Source organism: Clinocottus analis, unplaced genomic scaffold (assembly GCF_023055335.1).
Source record: "Clinocottus analis isolate CAN_PGR_092001 unplaced genomic scaffold, fCliAna1.0.p SCAF_5, whole genome shotgun sequence".
NCBI lineage: Eukaryota > Metazoa > Chordata > Actinopteri > Perciformes > Cottidae > Clinocottus > Clinocottus analis.
In genome coordinates this window covers 25,345-40,310 of record NW_027176207.1, presented here as the reverse complement: position 1 = coordinate 40,310, position 14,966 = coordinate 25,345, and the positions used below count along the sequence as shown (strand labels likewise).

Genomic DNA, 14,966 nt, shown 5'->3' with positions numbered 1-14,966 from the left:
ATTGGGATAATATATTAGCTCACAAGAAGGACACTTCTGTCTGTGGGAGATCTGAACCGGCGAGCCGGCTCCCGTCCTCCCGGCGGCGAGTCCTCTGACACCGGGCCGAAAGGAACGCCGTTCCTGGATCTGTTTATTTGCAATGACTGCAAGTTATCAGACCTTCTGCATTTCAACACGAGGATTTAACAGGAATGCCTCCGACTTCTTCATCGGGTGCAGCTTGAAGGGAACGGAGCTTCGGGATGAAAAGAATCAGCCTCTGAAATCGTTCCCAGAGGCTGAGAGCGAGTTCACACACTTCCCTGAATGGACAAATTGCAGCCAGGACCAAAAGGCTAATTCTGAACTGGAGTTAAAGACCCTCTCTCAGTCATTTCCCAGACGACTGGATACGAGTAGATACCTCCACTGTATGGAATAAATTAGTACAAATTACAAGTCCAAGCACATATGTTGCTCATGCTTCATCACAGTCTTCTGTTTTGCTGTGAAACAGATTTAACGCATGAGAGAGAAAAATAAAGCAATTTCCAGATGTGTGTGGTTGTGAATCTGTGTATCTGGACACGATGAAACAGATGCTGTAGGATTCTACACAGGTTTCTCTTTGACTTGGATAGTGCAAAGCAGGATGTTTAGAGTATTTACACGGTATTTCATCCTTTTATAAAACTCTAAAGAACCACAACCTGACCACTCAAAGCTGTGCTGGCTGACTTTGATTGACATGTGTCGGACATGTGTCGGGTGACAGTTTACACGTCTTCCAGAGAGACTCTAGAACAAAGCCCACGAGGAGGCGCCTGGTTACCTTGACGGTTCCCTCGGCCTCCACGAACCAGCGGCGCAGCATCGCCTGGATCTGACCGTCCGTCAGCTCGTTGTTGGCCTCCTGGATCTTCTTCATCACCGTGTCCTCCAGCAGCAGACGCCGCAGGCGCCAGTAGAAGAACTGACGGGACGTTTGCCAATCAAGGATATCCTGAGACGAGCCCAAAGACAAATGACAACGTAAATGCAGCTACTGTTATTAGAAGCCGGACATAAGTCAGTGTATTTTGTTCTTTGTGAATTTACAAAAGGGGATGTGACAATGTCATAGAACTCATTAAGGAAATGACATTCATTAAAAAAAAAGACATGTAATGTAATCCAAGTTCATGTCTTTTCATTTACTTTTGGCCGTGCAAGTGTAACACTGTTAATTAGGTTAATGTATGAATAGGTAAGTTTGTTAGTGTCATTCTGTCATTCAAGAGCTCATCGCAGTGGACGACTGAGGATGTTTAGAACCCACGATCACGGATTTCTCTGCAGATGTTGAACATGCGGGCCGCTGCAGTCGGAAAGTCTTTCCAGTCCAAACTGTGTGCACCAAACGCAGCGCTCACATGGCCAGAGGGCTTTCACAGATGGATGGCAGTCAAAGTGATTGTGTGTTTGTATGTGAAAGATGGAACCGGGATGAGATCGGGGCCCGCCTGAGGCTGCTCTGTGGTTTCAAAGGTGATTGACCAGGGTCATCCCAAGATAATGACGAGTCTCACGGCCGAGTGAGACCAAACATTATTCACCAGGCAGCTGCAGCGAGACCAGACTCCCTGTGGGCGTCTTCACACACTGCACACTCACGATGTCGCAAACACATGCCCGCCAGACGCCCGCAATACGCCCGCCAGACGCCCGCAATACGCCCGCCAGACGCCCGCCAGACGCCCGCCAGACGCCCGCCAGACGCCCTCGGCGTTGTGACGCACTTGATGCACTCGTGTTGACGACGCCCTCACCCTCGCGAGGCCCTCACCGTTATGACGCCCTTCTCTTGCATGCGACCCGGGGTGTCGTGGAGGTCAGCAAACTGCACTGCCACCTGGTGGTAGATCGGCAGGAGGAACTCCTCGCGCTCCTTCAGGTTGGTCTCCAGCTCTTTGCGATCGGGGGGACTCAGCTCGGGCGTTCCTGTTGGAAAGAAATACTGTTAAATACTGCCGTCAGGTGAATTGTCCCAAACTGGCTGCCATATGCCTGCAGGCTTCCATGACAAGCAGAATTGATGGCCATGGAATCACAGTTGATGCCAAGAGGTACAGTAAGTACCGTGTATGAGGCACAGAGTTTGGGTGTGAAAGTGAATTCTACCCTCATATAGTCCTATCGATAGCCTTCCCTTATCGTCCCATTACCACAAAAACAGGTTCTCCGTGAGCATGCAGAGGTGAATTAACTCGACCAACAGCATTTTGTTTTAGAGCTTCCTCATAACCCCTGGCTGCTGTCACCAAAGACTGATTTCTGTCAATTCCAATCTGTAATCTCTCAAACCATCCACAGCAACCCTCCGTTCCACCAGTTGGCCCACAGCGCCAGGCCCACATAGCACTGGACCACAGCGGCTCTGAGGAAAATCAATAGGCTGGTGATTGATCTGAGCAGGCTGTGATTGACACGTCTCCCGAGGGAGCGCGGTGAAGATGATACAATCAACGCCAACTAAAGAACGACAGAGAAAGCACACATGCTCCCACCTGATATATTGCTCCTTTTATAAAACAAGGACAAGGCCGAGGGGCAAAGACACCCGTAAAGGGCTGGAAGCAGGAATGAAGTGGAGGACTCACCCAGTCTTTCGGCCAGGCTGGAGTAGACCGGATCCACTCTTCTCATGGTCTTCACCAGGTCCTTCTTCCTGAATTTGATCTCCACTGTGCCTTCGGGCTCCAAAACACCACCACTGGAGACGGGAATGATTGAAGTGAGCAGAGGTGGTTTGATAAAGATTAGTGCTGTTAAGCGATTAAAATATTTAATCGCGATTAATCGCATTTATGTCATAGTTAACTGGCGATTAATCACATTTTTTTTCTTTTCTTCTAATGCTTTTTTAACATGAAAAAGTGGATTTGTTTGCTTTATGCAAATGTTTTATTTTATTGAAAAACAACTGCCAAACAGGGCCGTTAAAAATAAAATTATAAAGTGCACATTTCGAGAGCGAGAGAGAGAGAGAGAGAGAGAGAGAGAGAGAGAGAGAGAGAGAGAGAGAGAGAGAGAGGTGAGCATAGCAGTCAGGCTTCGTAGGTCCCTTCGTTGGATGCTATGTGTATTACATCACTAGATCCTCGTCCTCCACAACGCTAACAGGCTACACGCAGTAGCATCATTTAGCTTTGGCTGCAGTGAGTGTGTTCTTGGTTGTGGTGTCCATGTGTTTCTGTCTGAAGTCATCCAGTGTCTGGCTATGACGAGGGGGCGCAGAGTTAGCATCAGCTGTGTGCTCGTCCATCGAGTGGTATTTCAGACTGGATAGCTACGATGATGCTAGCTCAGCTCACGATGACAAACGGCTCATAGCACTTCGGTTTTGTCAAGGGAACCGTCTGACAACCCTTTGAAAGTAAACTTTCCATTCATTAGCATCTTATCATTCATTTTGCCGTATCACGCTCCCCATTCATTCATTCCAAACCGTAACGTTAGCCTAGCTTACAAGCGCAAACGGCGTGCCTATTGTTTTGCTTCCGATTGAGTAACATGCTGTTGAGCTCCATCCGGTTGAGCTCCATCCGGGTGAGCTCCATCCGGTTGAGCTACGTCCTGTTGAGCTACGTCCTGTTGAGCTACGTCCTGTTGAGCTACGTCCGGTTGAGCTACGTCCGGTTGAGCTACGTCCGGTTGAGCTACGTCCGGTTGAGCTACATCCGGTTGAGCTACATCCTGTTGAGCTACATCCTGTTGAGCTACATCCTGTTGAGCTACATCCTGTTGAGCTACAGCCGCCGTGGTGCTTGCGCGAAAAAAAAAGAAAAATGAAAATGCGTCAACGCCGTTAATAAAATTGACGACATTAAAATTGGTTTGCGTTAACACCGTTAATAACGTGCTAATATGACAGCACTAATAAAGATGAAGATGAAGCCTTTGGTCCAGTCCCACTCACCGGCTGTCCCTGTCCGCGTACATCTCCATGTGACGTGGGTTGATGGTGGGATCTATAACCACCCAGGATCCGCCCCTCAGCTCAGCATGGGGTGGGATGTAAACCAGCACCGGCTGCTTGTACTCCCTCAGACCGTCCACAATGTAGGCCCCGAACTTCAGCACCTGGTCGTACATGTCTAAGAAAGGAGGGTTTCATATGAGACACTGAAGGGGATCACAGATCCACTTCTTACAAGCAGCAGCACCTTTCATTCCCCCAGAAAAGCCCCTCCAGTTGGAGAACACCATCAGAGGTAGACCCTCTCTGTTTAGGTCCTTAATGGCCTGGGCGGTTTTGAAGGCAGAATCTGGGAACCACACCTGTCCGGCCTGCTGGATGATCTAAAGAAAAACCAGGAAACCAGCATCAGCGGGTGTGCGTCTGTGAAGGTCAATACTTGCCAGCTCTGGCTTTAGTAAGCGCGATCCTCTTACCTTTGCGTCAGAGTCCAAATTAGCTGGATCGGCTGGGATGGACAGCTCTACTGACCTGGTTTCCACAGCGACCACCCCAGTAGGTATCCCGCCCAGTCTGTGGAGAGAGGCCGTCAGCGCCGACGTCTACAAAACCCTCCACTGCGTCATGGTGGTGTAGTGTTGACGTACCTGGCTCTGCCCACCACCACGCTCTGAGCCCACGGCTGCATGATCTCCATGAAGGAGCCCTGGTCGAAGAAGCCGCTCTGCCAGGAACCCTTTGGGGCTGAATAGACAGAGAAAGAGGAACAAAAAGAACGTGGAGTTGATGATCGCAAATTAGAAATGCGAATCAATCTTTTTCCATTGTGTTTTCAAAACTCTGGCTTTATTCCTCCTGCAGTCCGAGGTTGTGCATTTCTTTCCTCAGTCTAATCCTGGCAGCAAACCATGATGGATGACTGCAGGACGAGGCTTATTCAGCTCTTTTTCTGCACGCACACCCTGAGAAACATGCCCAGCCTGTGAGGTTACCATTCAATTAAGCCTCGCCTCTCAACACTACCAGAGACGCTGACTGGCCTCCGCACGGCGCCACAAGCTCCTTTCTGTCCGGCTGTGACGTTGAAGAGGAAGCTGCATCACGAGAAGATGATGCTGCGCTTCACGGTTTCTCTAGTAATGGATCATTTCAACCTTTAACCCAGGGTATTAGGGTTAAACGATGAATATTGTATACAAATAATATCACTTAGAACTAACACAACAAATGGGAGTGTTGCTATTTACAACTGCTGATTAAGCATTTTTGAATATAAATGATTAGTCTAGAAAATGAGCAGAAGTGAAAGTCCATAAATCCTCATCGACGCCATGTCTAGAGGGGCTGAAGGGACAGTATGAATGTGGAGCAATTGTTTTAATTATGGATTTATGAAGAATTCATATTGAACATTTAGTCTATAAAATATCCAAAACATGTTTTAAAGTTTCAGAGATGGACTTTAAATCCTAATTTCACTCAAGCAGTAGAGTAAATCTGACCCTGTGGTCATGAAGATGAACCAATTACTTAAACCTTTTAACAAAACAACCACTTGAAGAGTCTCTACCAGAACAGTTTCCATGAAATCATTTCTCCGGACACTCACTCTGGCTGGGACGTCCCGCCAGCATCCAGCGAGGGTCGTACGGGGTCTTTGTCGGCACAAAGTCCACCAGCCGGTCCACCGGATCCTTGGCGTCGAGGATCGGCACCGGACTAGATTTACACTGAAGAAAGGCCGTCGTCTTTAACTCACGGGGACAAACACCACACAGCTCCAAAGCACGTTTCTAACGACGTGGAACGCAGCATCCGAGTCAAAGCAAAGGATTACCATGGGCATGTAGGATAGCCACGCCAGGAGCGCGAAGACGCCCTCAAAGTCATCACAGACAGTCGTGTGGGTCACTCCATTGTTGTGCATGATTTGAATGCCGCCAAGTTGGTTGTTGGATGTGTACACTTCTCTGCCCAGCACCTGAGGTGGGAGGAAGACCAATGTGTGGCTTTTACATCATGGGGAAAAGAACAGACATTTAAAGAACAAAGCTTTTGTTACATCACACAGAGGTCACGTACAGCTGCATCACTGTGAGTTACGTTTACAAGGCCTCCTCTCTGCATATTGCCATCTATACAGTTGTGATGGAGGCTGTTGTTGCATCAGGGAGAGATTTGAGATGGAAGTCACCAAACTATTTACCTTCAGAACTGCCCCTATGCCAACCTGAAGCCATAACATCTCACTCCCAGCACACCTTGTTTTCATAAGCGGGTGAGAACAGGTGGCGGGGCCCTGACATGGTTCCATAAAAATCAGAGAGGAGCTCAATCCTTACCCTCAGCGCTCACCTTTTCAGCTATCATTTACTTTCTTTATTACCATTAATGGTTATGTATCTGGCTACAAATCTAGGGCGCTCTCCTAAAGCTGTCAGGAAAGCCTGCGGCCCCGGGAAACATTGCAGTCACCTTGACATACACAAAACCCCTACGCCTCTGGCCATCGCCAGCTTCATTAGGATTCCACCGCAGAGGGAGACGAAGGGTACAGGAGGAGGATGACTGGGAGGAAGAAAACAATGGAAAAGCTCACTGGGGTATTTATGCTAGTAGTTACAATCCACTCCCCATGAAGATATGAGAGCTTTCCAGCAGCTACAGGAATGATGATCTCTGGGTGGCAGCCCCCTGCTCTCAATTAACTTTCAGTTAATAGCCAGAAACCCGTCAGATAAACGGGGAGGAAACCTCTCTCTCTCCGTCCCCTCCCTCCCTCCCTCCCTCCCTCCCTCTCCCTCTCTCTCTCTCTCTCTCTCTCTCCCTCTCTCTCTCTCCCTCTCTCTCTCTCCCTCTCTCTCTCTCCCTCTCTCTCCCTCCCTCTCTCTCCCTCCCTCTCTCTCCCTCTCTCTCTCTCTCTCTCTCTCTCTCTCCCTCTCTCTCCCTCTCTCTCCCTCTCTCTCCCTCCCTCCCTCCCTCTCTCTCTCTCCCTCCCTCTCTCCTTCCCTCCCTCCCTCTCCCTCTCTCTCTCATTTTAAAATAAACAACAGATATTTTGGCAATACATCACCTGTGCATCGCTGACACTTGTCATTAAACATCACTATTGCTCTCCTCCCACAAATAGGGGTAAACATGGGGGCCATCTAAAAACAATTGAGCCACCAGCAACACGGCATCATGGGCCATTTGCATGATTCACCATGTCGCAATCTGTCATCTCATTTGAAATGGAGTCATCTTAATTCCATGACAAGGACAGAGAATGGAAAGCAAGACCAGAGGAGCTGGTGGAGCGTGAGGACACACACACACACACACACACACACACACACACACACACACACACACACAGAAAACAATCTGCATCAGCAAAACTTTTCCTTTTGATTAAAAACAAATGATATGGTGTCCTGCGCCGCAGCCTCCGGCATGTCACTCTATTTCTATGCAAATACAACCTCATGGTTCACTTTCAATTATTCCCGTGTGAGTGGCAGGCGGCCTGTGGCCGGGAAGGAGAGGGAAGCCGAGTGAGCACAACGAGGCCTGATCGCCGAGGTGGAACAGCGCAAACGCACACTTTTCTGATTCATTTTCTTTGATGGATAAACAAACATTAACCCTGCCATTAAATATTATAGAAACCGCAGTTTCTAGTATAATATTATTTTGAAAATCCCAACAACACACATGTACACAGTTCGCTTTCAAATCCGTTTACTCTTCTGCCCAAATTAGCAGAAAAACTTTATAGACAACTGAGAATTTTACAGTGAACTCCTCCAGAAAATTCACACAATTTGTCTATTATGTGAATTTAGACAAAACTCATTTGGTGCTTATTCAGTGAACACAATCATACAACAGCATCATGTTTTCAATTTAACAGGAAAAAAACAGAATTAAAAACGCTGACATATGCATTTCGATAGCAGGTACGTCACCTTGTTGAGTGCTGCCGCTCCAGTCAGGATAATGTGAGAGTTGTCCACTTGGATGGTTCTCTGTCCGAGCCTCACCAGATAGGCCCCGATCCCTATGGCTCTGCATGTGACCTGGAGGTCGAGACAATCACGTTACGGCTTGCAAGCTAATCAACTCTCGTCTCCGGTCTCGTAAGATCGCCCAAAGTTGTACAGCTCAATTCGAAGGAGGAGGCGACACGCATGCGTGCGTTTGTTGTAGACGACGGCCACTTCAGTCTCACCAGGTTCATGGTGATGATCTCGTCGTAAGCCAGAGAGGATTCTCCAGCAATCATTCCTGACCCTTTCAGATTCTCCACACCCAGCCCTTCATCTTTTCCAATGATGTCTGTGATCTTGTACCTGCATGGAAACACATGTATTGACTCAAAGCCAGCGGCGACCCTCCAGTAGCTCTTCCTTGTTCTTTCAGTCTTTCACACTTGACTGACACTATGGAATCTTGACTATTCATTTCCTCCCGTACAAAAGGATGTCCTCAAGTGTAAAAGCTGTACCTGGATTCTCCCTCATCCTCCACATGTTCACAATGCACAGAGTTCAGGGCTGAAACCTTCTTGTAATCCTGAGGTGTGAGGTAGAGGTACTTGAATCCCTGCGAAGGTGAAGAGTAATGACTGCTAAGTTATGAAAGACAGATGCAAAAAATAAAAACATGAATCTTTTGAAAGAAAAAGTAAAAGGGATACCGTAGTAAAGAAAAACATGCAGTATAAACAAATAAATAAACAACACAGTGAGCAGTGATTCTCTGAAGTAATGACATTCATTAACGACAAGTGAAATTAGAAAAGAAGCGTGTCAGCTGGCTGACCTTATACGGGTCGGCTGTGTCCTGCCAGGCCACGTGGAACATGTGTCTGATTTCCTCTGCCAGCCCGATGCGAGCGCCGCTGTTGGCTGCGATGTAGATCCGCGGGATGCCGCTGTCTCGTGCCATTTCTGAAGCCCGCAGGAACAATACGTCCTCCTGGGGCCCAAATGAGCCAATCTTGTGTGTGATGTCGTTACTTATGACGATGATCTCTCGCCCGGCTGGATATTCTGGTGTGCGCAGGGTCATCCGCCATGCCACCATGCCAATCTGTGCAGAACAGAGCAAGAGTGGAGATCTATACACAGTATGCAATAAAGATCCAGTAAATATACTTTGTCTTAATTAAATGAAATGCATTTGATTCGGACTGCAGCATTTTATCCTTGGCATGAATAGAATAACTAGACATGTTCTGTCTTTAATGCATTGAGCATTGCCACACCACAAAGAAACAGAGACATCTACAGAGTGAAAGGGAAATTACACATTTTGAAAAGGGAGGTGGATAGACAACGACAGAGGCCACTTGTCTGTTTTGTATTTGCTGTTTTCTGTATTTGTGCACCAAACACTGACCTCGTTGCCCCCCGGCAGTCTGTTCATCTGCACCATCTGACCTTGGGCGTCGAGCACCAGCTCCGTGAAGGTGAGCAGCTCGGAGGGAAGCGGGCATTTGGGTAAGTGGGCGAAGGTCTGGAAAGAGTGCCACAGCTTTTTCAGAGCCTGGGACAAGAAATGAAAAGAATAAAGTTATTCCACCAACATCATTTGGCCAATCGGTATTTTTAGTCATAACGGGAAAAGATGTGAGTTGTTTGTTTTTGTATGGTACCTGTCTGAACATTTCTGGAAAGTCATAGACATAAGTGGTGCCCAGAGACTGCGCCTGGAAGCGCTTGGACTGCAGCAGGTCCTTGGTCACATAGGGCGTGTTGATGAGCATGCCATGCAGCGGGCCCTGCTTGTCTCCATATGCCTGGAACATGATCTAAACAAAGAGGGACAGAGAGCCACTTTAAAGACACGCTGACCTCGCCACAATATGATGATGATGATGATGATGATGATGATGATGATGATGATGATGATGATGATGAGCGTCCGTCATACTCGCTGCTGCAGCATTTACACAAAGTATATGATGCAACAATTGTATAAACACATTCATGCCCACACACTTTGATTTAAAGGTCATTACGCGCAACAGGAAGCTTGAAAAAGATCAGCAGCATGTTTTCATTTGACAAAATCATTTCACTCTGCAACAACAACAGCTGCTTCATCTTCCAACTTCTTTCTTTTTTCTGGTCCACTGTGTTTAAAATCTTCAAATAGAAACCAAAGTCATCATGGATGGATGAATGGATGGATGAATTGATGGATGGATGAATGAATGGATAGGTGTATGAATGAATGTATACATTTATGTATGAATGTATGGATGTCTGTATGGATGTATGAATGGATGAATGGATGGATGAATGTATAGATGGATGAATGAATGGATGATGGATGAATGGATGGATGGATGACTGTATGGATGGATGTATAGATGGATGACTGTATAAATGGATGGATGGATGACTGTATGGCTGGATGACTGTATAAATGGATGAATGGATGGATGAATCAGCTGGGAGTTTAAAGGATATTGCTGAACAAATTGTCCAGCGGGCTCAGACACTATTAGATCTTTACTTAAACTAAATAATCTTAAAGCCAGAACTCGCAGATTCAAATATAATTTTAAAAATCCCATTTTTGACTTCACGAGAGAAGCTCGGGAGCTGAAACTCTGAGCCAGCGACTGGACAACGAGCAGATGAGACGGACGATGTGCGAGTGCCCCACCTGTCGGTCTTTGGGTCCCACCTGTCCCGTTCGGGAATCAGTGACCTCCTTGTACAGGCTGATGTCCAGGTAGTAGCCCGATTCGTTGGTGAGGAAGAGGCGGATGGGGATTTGCTTTCCTGTTGGCGTCAGGCGGATGTTGATCTTCAGTTCGGCCTGCAGGACGCGCAGCTTCCACAGACGGCTGCCGTAACGCATCACCATGGAGCGCACCGACTCCTCGATCTGAAGAGCGCAGAGAGAAACGCATGACGCTGAGCTGTGCTATGGCTGCGTGTGAAAGGCGTGTGCATGTGTGTGTGAGACAGTTTCGCCAACCTTAGATGGGTCCATGATGACTGTTGGGACAAAATTAAGGAAGATATGGTTGCAGTCAGTTCGTACAGTGGTGTTGTTGAACGCCACCTCCAGCTCGTCCATGGCCTCCAGCAGCAGACGCTCCGCCTCGTTGTGAAGGTATTCGAAAGAGGCCTCCTGGAGAAGCAACACAAGAAAGAAACTGTCAACAGGTGCAGGTATGATCCAAACCCTGAGTGAACATTTCAAACAATACACAGTGGTCGTGTCTACTACCGCGCACTTGCGCCCTAAGCACTGACTTTCAGTGCTTAGGGCGCCACACTGACAAAACCAGCAGGATTCAGTGCACTGAAAGTACCGGATGGAGCACTGCAAACGGTCAAAAAATGTAGTGTAAAGCGATGGACACTACTCGCACTGAACGGGCGCCATGTTGGCTACGTAGCAGAAGAGGAGGAGCCATTTCGCCAGCTTTTTATTAATTTATTTATATCCTCCTGCCGCGATTGTGGAGGTGTCGCAGTTTCCACATAGGTTGGAGAAAGAGGAACACAAGGGACAAGAAGAGGGCAAGAAGTGCGTTCATTTTGTCAGTTTTAGTTCGCGAACAGATTTGCGGACGTCACTTCCGCCAGTTGGTCAACGTAGGTGTTCCATGTGATGCAGCGCTTACCAGCGACACAGTGCACTGCAGATGTTAGTGCTCTGTGTTATAGTGCACCGTATCGCAGCGTTCTTCGTGAAGTGTTCGGTAGCAGACACGGCCAATGACTGCTTGGTCTCACCTTGGTGACCAGATCCGAGTGGCGGATGATGGCTCGCACGAAGAACCGGTAGTCCGTCACCTCTGTGCCCGCCTCCACTCGGGCAGCACCCAGGTACAGGTGCATCTTGTGGTTGGCACACGGGATGGCAGTGAGGGCAAAATTGCGCATTCGGTTCAGCTCCAACTGGAACGCTAGTGCCGGTTCCAGATGACGGTAGATCCTGTCCTCCTCGAACTTTTGAGGAACAGAGACAATCACAAAACAAGGACATCATTCTAAATGAACACGCTGAAAGACTTTCCTGAAGAAACTTTCTACTTTACAAGTTGGGCTTTCCTGCCATCATCTACTTCATTAACCGGAAATTGCCAATTTCAGGAGCACCGAGTTGATGTAAAGTAAAAGATGCCCGTGAGCCCAACACTGTATTAAGTAAATGAAATTATGGGCAATCTCGATCTCAGAAAGCTGCTAATGGGTGTCATTTCTCTTAAATGGGGGACATAATTAAAGAGTTCATTACTTGAATGAGGTTTGGTGGTGTCATTGTAGTGAAACCATCAGGGCTAACGGAGAGGAAGAGCCATCACTGACTGTGATAGAGTGAAACGCAGCGATGCCAGGGGGGGGGGACAAGTTGTTTTCTATAAGCACAATACGGTTTTGAATGGTCTCCCCGACAATGGAAAGTCAATCCATCCATTTTATTTAAAACATTTATGGCTTGATTTGCAATGTCTGGATAACCTGATGCCATTTCGACCGGAGCAAACACTGACTTGGACATTCAGAAGATTTTTAAATGATTGACAAACACTTTGCATGATGTAAAAACACTCACCTTGTCTCTGGCACGGAATGTGAAAAACTTAGGGAATTCTCTCTGTGTGGAAGATAGCGAGACAGAAAGGACACAAACAAATCAATTATGTCTCTTCAACAAAAAGCATGGTTGTAAGCACAGCAGTGTTAAGGACACTAAATCAGTTAGACATGGACTATAAACCTAATCACAGCAGGGGACAATGAGCTAAGCCGGCTCTGTATTACGCGGTGATGATCAGGGCCTTGTTGAACATGCAGCCATCTCTCCACTCACTACGCCAATCAATACAATATTCCCATTTATCACATGTAGTCTCCCACTCGCCAAAACAATGCCCGAGCGATTGGGGAGGCTCTCATCGGCTCACAGCCTACAACAAGGGCACTGCAAAGGGGAACACACTGGAAGCCGTCACATGATTTGACACTGATTACACATCATATTCACCTTCTGAGATACAGCGAACGGAGGAAAAAAACAAAAACAAAAATAATTTAGGATGAGTATGCAGAATGGTGCCTGCTACTGAACCCGCCTCCGCGCAACAAGGGCCACATAATGACGGCGGCACGAGTTAGCGTGATTAGCTCTCATCAGAGACCGTTGTCCCATCAAAAGAAAAATCAAGGCCTATTGATTGAAAATGACAGCGGAGGCGAAGAGCATTGCTCCAGTCTAATCCTGTTCTCTATCCCGGTCATTATCACCCAAACGCTAGTGGGTGTTGTGTTGGTAACGGGTCCATCCTGGACAGATAACTGCGGTCCAGTGCACTGCAGCACACTAGATCACAAAGCGCTGTGATTGGGGCTTTAATTTCTGCTTTGCTGATCATGCTAACAAGCTGTGCCCACATAACTGTAAAGCACTTTCAATTGACATTTCATGGTAACGACATCTCTGCAATGAGTCAGTGTTTTTTTTAAATGACGTCTTCAAACTGCTCTAGAAAATCAAACTGTGCCAAAAACTAAAATGTTCTTGATTGGGGACAATGGTGGGTTGGTTTCCTGTGCTTAATCTGGTGCAACAGAGCTGAGTAAGCTTCCTCTTCACATGTGATTGGTGCAGAATGGCTTGAAATGGACAGATCAAGTGGTCACTGCTGAGATGAATCTTATTCACCTTTCATCTGCAGATTGTCTCCAATATTATGATACCGACTGTCTGGATGTTTAATGTTTGAACACTTTTCAACCATTGATGACACTCTTCCACATTTCATTTGTCCTCCTCTACTTACATGAAACCTTTGGTCCACCTCACAGTTGACTTGCTTCCTGAAATCCTGTCATCATAAATGCAGCAAAAAGCAAGGCATGCAGAAAGAGACAAACAGGAAAATGAGCTTGATTTGCAAATTATTTCCACTTAAAGTCGTTCCATACAAACAAAGTAATAAAGTATTAGTAATTACAAAAAGAAAGGAGGCGGGACAGTTCATTTGTAAAAATCTGGACACATGCAGGGCAGCACGTTGTGGACACGAGGAACTTAGTGAGTCTTCAACAGGACCCTCACCTTCTGGGCCACGAGGAAGGTCAGCCTGCGGATGCCGTGTTCAAACAGCAGAGATTTCTGAAATGGGGGGAGAACAAAAAGGCAAAAATGTCAGCATGATGATGAGCAATCTCAAAAAACAAACTGATGAAATCAAGAAGCCTCGTTGTTGCCCGCTCCCACCTTTGAGTGAGTAAACTCCCTGAATACGGCCGCCAGGCCGTCGTCGTCGATGTCGCTGTCCGTCTTTATGGCCACATTCAGGATATGGATGGGCTCGTCCTGGATGCTCTGGATGACATTGCAATTACACGTTTTACTGGAAGGTACAGTCACGCGGGTCCAGGACCGGCCTGAGAGTCCCAGTTCTCCTCACCTTGACGTCCTCTTCCCCGTAGAGGACCGGACTGCCTCCTTCTGGGAAGGTTGGACTTGGCGGAGGAGAGTCAGAGAAGCAGCTCAGCACATCGTTTACGTTCCTGTAGAGGAGAAGGAGTTAAAAAGGAAATGAATCACTCATGCAGTTAATCACACAAGAAACACAAAGTTAAGAAAGTAGAAAGTGGACTGACCTGGTGAACTCCTGGAATGAGCGGAAAGCGACCATGGCTCCCATGCGCTGACACGGCGGCGTGAAGGAGGCGTCGAGCAGAACGTCGCTGACGCTGGCGACGTGCACCATGCCGTAGTGGTTCAGGTTGGCGGAGAACGACATCCTATGGTGTCAGAGAGCAATCACAATGGGAATCCACCACACAAGAGAAGGACTGTGAAGACGTTCCCATCCACCTTTAAGAACCTCACAGCAGTTTTGATCCCATGTTTGTTTTTCCAGCAATTTGGGATTCTGGGGTGTAACGAGATGTGTGAAAACACACAATTATGAGTTAATCGTAGGGGACTTTTTAGTAAAGAAAGACTGAATGAGGTTCATAGTATAAAAAGCAAGGAGGAGTAATTGACATCATCGCAT

At 47.2% G+C, this 14,966-nt stretch overlaps 1 protein-coding gene across 6 annotated transcripts in view; it reads right to left on the bottom strand.

Moving 5' to 3' along the window:
* Positions 1–14,966, bottom strand: part of acaca (acetyl-CoA carboxylase alpha) — a 30,180-nt gene that overhangs the window by 2,202 nt on the left and 13,012 nt on the right. For 3 of the 6 annotated variants that reach the window (XM_068600808.1, XM_068600810.1, XM_068600811.1), the window contains 24 exons: positions 14,566–14,709; positions 14,370–14,472; positions 14,177–14,284; positions 14,015–14,071; positions 13,737–13,781; positions 12,509–12,550; positions 11,686–11,901; positions 10,919–11,074; positions 10,601–10,825; positions 9,582–9,737; positions 9,326–9,472; positions 8,747–9,016; positions 8,430–8,527; positions 8,154–8,274; positions 7,891–8,001; positions 5,778–5,921; positions 5,550–5,670; positions 4,588–4,684; positions 4,417–4,513; positions 4,188–4,323; positions 3,941–4,118; positions 2,622–2,734; positions 1,808–1,962; positions 815–985 (listed from right to left, as the gene is read on the bottom strand). In XM_068600808.1, the coding sequence (XP_068456909.1) occupies positions 815–985; positions 1,808–1,962; positions 2,622–2,734; positions 3,941–4,118; positions 4,188–4,323; positions 4,417–4,513; positions 4,588–4,684; positions 5,550–5,670; positions 5,778–5,921; positions 7,891–8,001; positions 8,154–8,274; positions 8,430–8,527; positions 8,747–9,016; positions 9,326–9,472; positions 9,582–9,737; positions 10,601–10,825; positions 10,919–11,074; positions 11,686–11,901; positions 12,509–12,550; positions 13,737–13,781; positions 14,015–14,071; positions 14,177–14,284; positions 14,370–14,472; positions 14,566–14,709 (3,211 nt within the window). The remainder of the gene's footprint in view (positions 1–814; positions 986–1,807; positions 1,963–2,621; positions 2,735–3,940; positions 4,119–4,187; positions 4,324–4,416; positions 4,514–4,587; positions 4,685–5,549; positions 5,671–5,777; positions 5,922–7,890; positions 8,002–8,153; positions 8,275–8,429; positions 8,528–8,746; positions 9,017–9,325; positions 9,473–9,581; positions 9,738–10,600; positions 10,826–10,918; positions 11,075–11,685; positions 11,902–12,508; positions 12,551–13,736; positions 13,782–14,014; positions 14,072–14,176; positions 14,285–14,369; positions 14,473–14,565; positions 14,710–14,966) is intronic. The other 3 variants (XM_068600809.1, XM_068600812.1, XM_068600813.1) reach the window with 1 other exon arrangement.